We start from the raw sequence: 8,907 nt of genomic DNA on the forward strand, positions 1-8,907 counted from the left end.
ATATCAATAGACAAACATGTTAAAATCATTTATACACATTTATAAATTATAATCAAGTTTGTCTCTTTCAAAAGTGAAACCAAATATGCACACTAGGTATCTTATGATTTTAGAATGTTGATCCCTTCTCTTTTTTAATCCTCTATTTTTTAAAGAAAATAGATCCTAATAAATCCAAGTTTGATCGGCAAATAACTGAAGCCTATTTAACAAATTTTTTAGCACATTAATGTCAGAATTCAAAATCAAGCTCTCCTCAACCTAAATAAATGTCATAAAAAGTAACATGGTATATTTTTATCAATGTTGGAATTAACTGTTACATGGAGGAAGCATTCTTAATTAGCGACAAGCATGTTTGTCAAAAGATTAGAGTAATTAAATGCTACAAATCAACTTCATGACATGTTTTGGTATTACCTTGCCCTATCGTATTGTACCTGCTACATTTTTTTGACTGGTACTAGTGCTTGAAAATATTATTGTTGCTTTATTATGATAACTAATGTATTAAAGATTAGAGTTGTTAGGTTCTTATTATAAAAATAAAAGATTAGTTAGTTTCTTTTTTCCATAAAAATGGTTGTTAGTTTTAGACCTGGCGGCAACAAAAATTCCAAGCACTTCTAGAAATCTAGAACAAATTGTGGTAAATATTTCAATATGAATTAGTCCTTAAAAAATATTTTAATATTTTTAAATGATATTCATTCATTTAAATTGATAGAGTACATCGATGTCATAGGAATTTAAAGTCGCTAAAAAAAAAGATAAATCTATGAACAAACTCACAGTATCCATATTAATAGCATAAAACGGCAAATTGCATAAACCTACAAATTTAAATATCACTATATTGAAGGGTCCGGAATATCCATACCACCGGATTTGTAGCGTTGATGACACCAAAATCGACATTGATTGAATCTGTACTAGATCAAACTAATTTCTTCAACCTGAAATAAATAAACATCGCACAAAAACGGGACAACAAAAAACTCGCACAAAGATGGTACAAAAAAATACACCGTACGAAAATGGGAAATCAAAGCAAACAAATATGTGAAAATCACACTTATTATAACTAGAAAGAAAAAATGATTTGTAGGGGTGATTTCAGGTCATATCGTTAAGTAAATGAATGTGATGAAGATGAGAATGAAAAAGATAAATATTCATCATCATTTATGGTTTTATGAAATTTTTCAAACACTTCATGTCCATGTCTCAAGCCCTTCATTATGTTAAAATAAATAAGTTAAATGATTAACTCGTGTATATTTATAAAGATGAATGACCTGTGTGGAAAACAAAAAAATTAAGGACAAATATGTTACAAATAAATAAGATAAAATATTAACATGTGCATATTTATAAAAATAAAGGACCAATTTCGGAGGGAAAAAAAAGATAAGAAACGAATTTATTACAAATAAGTAAGATAAAAGACACTTAGTGTAATTTTACCTATAATAACACAACGAAAAATAAATGTAACTCATATTGAACTAATTAGCATCAATCATGTCACTATAAACAATGAGTCATAAATTTTTCTTCTAAAAAGTATTATCGACAATTGTTATAACTTTTTTACAAATTTTATACATTGGTTTATGGAAGAGAGTATCACTCACATATTGGGACTTAAACACATAAAGAAAGCTCAACCTAAAAGATTATTTCAATTGATGGGGGAGCCGAGGATTTATTTGAAACTACTAACATTGTCATGATCTTTAAGAGTCCACATCCACAACGGCTTTGATCACTTCCATTACTGACTTGATGATATATTATATATAGCTTTTTTCTTTTCAGCGTGAGAACCTTAATCCAGCCTATAGAATAGCCATTTCCATAACTCAGCTCTCGATAGAAGCACCATGACTTAATCACATAAGAAAAAACTCAATCCAAAATATTAGTAATGTAGTCCAATAGATGGGAGAAGTTCATTGTTGTGTAAGTTTTAAGAGTTTGAATCTAGACCACACATTTTAAAATTTCTTTGGTGTCCCATAATTGTTAAGTAAAATGAATTAATGACATATTCCTAACCCAAGAAAGAATTCAGAATTGTTGAAAAACGCATAGAATAAGGTAGGACTTTGATCAAATCAAAATATGAGAGTTGTTATAAGGAAGAGCTAAAAAAATTTTGATGACAACGACTTCCAATTCATGAATCTAAGTTAGTTTTAGAAACTTGGAATATCCCATGAAAGGATTGTGATTATTCTCTACCCTTGTCTTGTCTCCTATTACAATTCCAAAACCATAATTAAAAATAAAAAAGTATTTTATATTCATCCTCTTGGACAAACATGAAGCAGTTGTACATAGTACAATTTATAAGTTAAACCATAAAGTCTTGATATAAAGTAATTTTTCTTCGTTCTTTTGGACAAATTAATATATGATGCCTTGTATACCCCCCACTCCTAATTAATATCTTAACCGGAGAGTATAACAATCCTGTATAAAATTCTATAAACCATTGCATCTAATTTTTCTTTTCAATAGAAAAAGTTAATTCAAACGAGATATATTGCACTCAAGTGATTAATAAACTTCTCCTAGGGCGAATTTTTCAAAATAATTCATGATCAATTCATAGTAGAATTTTTTTATTAGATTTTACTTACTTTACGATCAAACCCTAAATTACCAAATCTCATTTTCTTTAGAATCAGAGAGTTAACGCAAAACAGAGGTTAATTCACATCAGATATAAAAAGAAGCTTGTTTAATCATAAGACACACAATACATTGCATTCTCATCATGACGAAAACAATCAAAATGAATGTGATCATCATAATGAAATTGAACATTATTATGGTGTAGGTTATAACGATGAAAATGAACTTATACTTAATTTTGCTGAGGAACAATGTAGGATTGGATTGCAGGTAGAATAATCAGACGGTCAAATCTGTCACAACTCCATGTAGTTTTGACTGCATGTCATCCAAATTCAATTGGATAGAGCACATTATTTCACATTCTATTAGACATTCATGATGATCTAATAATATGGAATAATCTTAAATGTGACTTACATGATGAATAACTAAAAATGGTTCTTAAAGAAACATATCAATTGTGAATGGTCATATAAAGTTTACTAATTAATGAATACATTTCTTCATCATATTTTTTTCCGTAACAAGTCTAACATCTAACAAAAGAATAAGATAAGAGTTGATTTGTGCATTCAAATGAGAGTAAACAACCACTTTCATTTCTGAAAGTGTCACTCTTTATCATAAGAGTAAACAACCCGTACACTTTTATTCACTTCCTCGCAACAACTCATCCCGTATCTTATTATTCACTTTAAATTCAAATAAGAAACACACCAATGGCTTCTTCAGATGCAGCAATAGCAACAACCAAGAAACACACCAATTGCTTCTCTCACTCTCTCCCCCCTTTCTCTATCTCTTACTTTTTATACAAATTAAATTTAAGTCAGTTAGCCTCCTGATTTTGCAACTTTTAGTGGTATTAAAATTGCGAAAGACAAGGGAAACAAATTCAGTCATATATAACATGTCATGCCATATAACACCGTTGGATCCAGGGCCAGCCCTACCCTAAAGCTGGTAAAGTTAGGGCTTTAGGCCTCTAATTTGTAGGACTATTTAGACTTAAATTTAGGCCCCATTATTCTATATTTATTATATATAATTATATATAAAAGGCCGCAAATGAATTTTAATTCTTCAATATGGCCTAGCGGTTATATTTTATCACTCCCAAATCACTTGTTCACGGATCGATTCCCATGTCAACCGTTCCACTTTTTATTTTTCCCTTTTAATGCAAATGAATTATGTTGTGTCATAATGCTACTAATTAAGTAATTAGTATGCTACTAATGAAAAATAATATGCCATTTCATTTTATTCTAGCAAGAGTTCAACCAAAAAGTTGTTTCCTTTTTGACAAAATAAAAATTATATCCCAAAAACCAAAAAGTTATATCCTAACACTACCATATACTACCTTCGTTTCAAATTATAAGTAAAATTAAAATTATTTTTACATCTTCCCATAAAAATTATTTTAAGTAAATACAAAAAGTCATACTACAAATTATCATAATTTACTTTTCTTAATAAGTGTGAAAATATTTTTTTCTTATAATATGAGACGAAGGGAGTATTATATTAAGGTTGAATATATTTTTCTCTCTATAAAGTTAGCAAAATTAAAAAAAAAATATTGAGAAAAACAAATTTAAATTAAAGAGTATTATGAAAATCACTCATAGTTGTCCATCATCAAAGTGTATATATCCAGGAAAAAAAAATTTAAATAAAAGATAAATTCATAACAAAGAAAAGGTATAAATTTTTTATAATTTTTTTTGACGTATATAAAAATTATTATTATTATCAACTGTAAAAAGGTCTCATGTAAAAATTCGCTTTAGGCCCCAACATATGTTGGGCCGGCCCAAGGTCGGAGGCGGAGGTCTGACGGCCGGCGCGTTGGCCGGTGGTGGCTCTCCGGCGGCCGGCAACCACCTTCCACCCTTGTTTTTTATTTTCATTTTAATAATTAATATAATATAATATTTAAATTATTATTTTATTTTAAAATTTTAAAAAATGTTTTTTAATTTTAAAAAATCTGTTTTGTAATTTAAAAAATCTGTCTTTTATTTTTTTTAATAAAAAATTCTGATTTTTTTATAATAAAAATCAGTACTTTTTTTTGGTGCAAATAAAAATCAGTACTTTATTTTAAACAAAAAAATAGTGTTAAAAATCAGTACTTTTTTATTAACACATTACTCTTTCTTTTATTAATTTTTTAGCAACCTCATCAACGGGCTCAAATTGAAAATGTTTAACCCAAGTTTTTGCTACTTCTTTTTAGACGCAATAATCAACATCTCAACATTTAAATAGCTCAAAGTAAAAAAAAAATTATTCATGCATATATTTGAAACATAGATAAATTAATAATCTTAATTATGATTCAATGCGTTCAATAGTTGACGTCTTTGAATGAGTGAGTTCATAATTAAGATTATTAATTTCTCTATGTTTCATATATATATATATATGCATGTATAATTTTTTTTTATTCTGAGCTATTTAAATGTTGATTATTGCGTATATAAAAGAAGTAGCAAACACTTGGGTTACACATTTTCAATTTGAGCTCATTGATGAGGTCGCTAAAAAATTAATAAAAAAAAGAGCGGTGCCTTTTAACGATGTAACAATAATTCATAACTAAATTCTAACAGTACAAAACATGAATTAAGGATACTTAGCCAAGAAAACTTACAAACAAACATGTTTTCATAAATAACTCACAATTAAAGCATTATACATAAACACCATTAGAAAATACAAAACATACCTCTGGCAAAACGAGTTGCAACTCTTCTTAGTTCTTATATGTTGATTTTCTTTCATAAGAGACAGACCATATAAATCAACCAACTAACAAATAGAATACAAAATGACAAATTAAGAAAAGTGGAACAAATCTAATTGCATTGAATATAATACTGATACACAAATCTTTTTTTTGATAAAGGGGAAAATAAAAAGACAACAACCCAAACTAACGAGGACGCTGCCTCAAGACACCTGTTGCATCCGCAAGCAGCACATGCGCTATTTGCGGAGGCGGAGAAACTGATACACAAATCTAATTGACCGACATATAAAAATGATAAATATAATTTAAAGGGGGTCACAAAAAGAGCATCAAAGTGCAACAAATAAAATACACGATTTTTTAAATAAATAAAACCCCTAAAATATAACAAATCACGATGGAACGGGGTAATATAGTATAGAGAATTCCATCAAATTAAAAACCCCAAAATGAAACAACTTCTGATTATGTGATTCACTTACCCAATCAAGATAGAGGTTGCACACAACATGAGATATTGAGCGAAACTGCAAGTGAAATTGCAATACTAAGAACGATGGTTCAAGAAATTGAGTGATTGAACAAGAACGTATAGGTTTGATATAAGATCTGGAGTGGTTGGGAAATGGGTGAGCAAAGGGGAAAGGTGATTGAATCGCTCTCCATTTTGATTGTCGCCGTATTTGTTTGGTTCTTCCAGTTGGTGATGTGATGTACTTATATGCGTTTGATGTGCGATTTTGTGTCTAGGGTTTGTGAATTTTCAACTAGGCCGGGTCGAACCTATGTTTGGGCCACTGCACAGTGACTTTGAAAATAATGTGCCGGAAAAAAATTTATATATGGTGGTAGTATAATTAGTAAACGGGGTACAAAAATTAAAAAATCCAACAGGCCTTATAGATAACAAACCCAATCTACGAATTAAAAAAAGTAAATATAATGTTTGAACGAAAGAGGAAACGGGTGAACAAAGAGTCGGTGCCATATTTTATTTAGTTGTTGTCTTAATCTAATTGTTAGTCACCTCTTAATTTTATTTATTGGTTCGACTTTAAAATTGTATATCTAGTTTAACATCAATGTTGCAGAATTGATCAAGAATGTTGAGAAATTCAATGTTCTATTTTTTTTTTTCATTCTTGCTCTGCCACCTAAGAATTGGAAGTTTGAATATCGATATGATGCGTAAGAAAATGAAAAGACTTGATGAGTTAACTCAATCTCAAATAGAAGCTTTTGATAAATTTATTATAAATGTTTAAATGAGTTTTAGCCCCCCAAGTTTCACAATTGCTTGATTTATTATAAAAGCAAATATTATTATTATTTTTTTTTTATAATCAAAACCTTTTTTTTTAAATGTCACGTAAGCAATTTTTAGTCAAAAAAGTCAACGAGTGCAAAATGGAATAAACTTGGGAGTCAACGAGTGCAAAATGGCTTTAAGCCTCTAATTTATAGGACTATTTAGACTTAAATTTAGGCCCCATTATTCTATATTTATTATATATATAAAGACCGCAAATTTCCTAGTGGTTATATTTTATCACTCCCAAATCACTTGTGCACGGATTGATTCCCATGTCAACCGTTCCAACTTGGATCCTCACACTTGCCCAAATTATGGTAAAAAAAAATGGTATTTTAGGTATTAGTTTAAGGCAAAACTGAGATTTCTTTTTGTTCAAAAATGAGATTTTTCAATGCAAAATTTAGATTATTTTTAAACTGAAATTTTGTCCAGAATTTATAAATTTGTTAGCTCCGCCACTGGTTAGAACTTAGAATGATTATGGACAAGAAAGTAATATGAAGTAGGAACAACATTGTTATTTATTATACTTGCATGATTTATCATACAAGTTCAAGTACACACAAAATTACAACCAAATTTCATAAACATAACACCCTCATGCATATTATTTACTATTGTAGTGAAATTTCCGGAGACTAAACATGAGGCAAACTTAAGGGAATCATGTATCAAACGTTCAAACAAGATGCATATATGTTCTCGCAATATTAACTAGCTATTGTTGTACCAAAATTGCTTTTGAAGATACTCGATAACATTTTCTTCCACTTGAAAGGCTTTGGTGAGAACTTCCGAAGAAATTGGTGGTTTTGATCCAAACACTGCATTCGCAATAGTAATAACTCCGGGGTTTTGGCTACTAAGACCAGCAATGGCGACCGCTTCACCATAACCCACATTCAACTGGAAATGAATGAGACCGATTGGGAAGACAAATACATCACCTTTGTTCAATACTTTGGTGAAGAGACGGTTATTGTCTTGATTGGAGGTTACAAATCCAACGTAAAGTGTACCTTCTAAAACAACAAGAATCTCGGTGCCTCTAGGGTGAGTGTGAGGAGGATTTAAACCTCTAGGAGCAAAATCAATGCGAGCCAAAGATATACCAAGTGTGTTTAATCCTAATATTTCATTAACTGTCACTGGAGTCACTTTTGATCCGAGTGGGTTTGAGGTATCCCCAGGTCCCAATCCTTGAAAGAAGAAATCGTTGGCATTTGCAAACTTAGGATCTTTGCAAAATTTTCCATTCACGAACACTGTAAATTTGAAAACCCAATTACAAAAATCTTAGTATAAATTAACTTTTGACATTTTCTAATTAGTTAATTAATATAGAAGCATATAACTCATATGGTAAAGAAATATATCATCCTTTTCTCAAAAGAAATAAATTACTATAATTTTGAATGTATAAATGCTCAATTATATCACATATTTTAGATATGCAAGCATATACACTAAAAACTACTGTTTAATATTAAAATTAAAATGGAGTTATCAATCGTTGATTTGTCCAGTAGTGATCGACGCTGGACTTGGTAGATAGAACCACGGTTCGATCCCTCGCAACTGCGATCGGGACGGAGCTGGAATCACTTAATGTCAGAACGGATTCCCGAACCGGATTAGACGGTCGAGAAAAATAAAAATAAAAAATAAAATGGAGTTATCTATTTCAGTTGAGAAATGTATAATATCATCGATCCTTACTCTAAAATTAAAGTTAATAAAATTTAAGAACATATATATATATACCACCAGTTCTGGTATCATTGATTGCAACACAAAAGTCTTGCAATGGGCTGGGGTCATAGGCAAAAACAACAGAGGATGCTAAAGCCAATAGGGCAACGAGGTAGTAAAAAGCTTTCATTTTGTGTGTATGTATCTGTTTGAGGGCTTCTTGAGTTTTGCTGTGTGAGAAGCTAGCTAATTAAGCATATATTTATAGGAAGGAGAATCATCGATATCTATAAGCTAAAAATACTCTTCATCTCATAAAAATATTATATTTAACTTAATGCGGTTTTTTCATTACTAATTTCCCGAGTATTGTGGAATTTAAATAGATGACAAATTTTTTCTAAAAGTGTTAATGTTGCTGCGTCACACTGCATCTCCAAACTAGAGATCCAACACAATATTTTGGTTAAGCTAGAACAAACCCGTAGCATCT

At 30.1% G+C, this 8,907-nt stretch overlaps 1 protein-coding gene across 1 annotated transcript; it reads right to left on the bottom strand.

Moving 5' to 3' along the window:
* Positions 1-7,215: 7,215 nt before the first annotated feature.
* Positions 7,216-8,657, bottom strand: LOC123903190 (germin-like protein subfamily 1 member 16). Its single transcript, XM_045953112.1, has 2 exons — positions 8,487-8,657; positions 7,216-7,987 (listed from the first exon to the last, which is right to left on the bottom strand). Exons 1-2 carry the CDS (start codon positions 8,602-8,604, stop codon positions 7,437-7,439), a joined length of 669 nt encoding a protein of 222 aa, XP_045809068.1. The 5' UTR covers positions 8,605-8,657; the 3' UTR covers positions 7,216-7,436.
* Positions 8,658-8,907: the final 250 nt, after the last annotated feature.

This window comes from Trifolium pratense, linkage group LG1 (genome assembly GCF_020283565.1).
Source record: "Trifolium pratense cultivar HEN17-A07 linkage group LG1, ARS_RC_1.1, whole genome shotgun sequence".
In the NCBI taxonomy this organism is placed as follows: domain Eukaryota; kingdom Viridiplantae; phylum Streptophyta; class Magnoliopsida; order Fabales; family Fabaceae; genus Trifolium; species Trifolium pratense.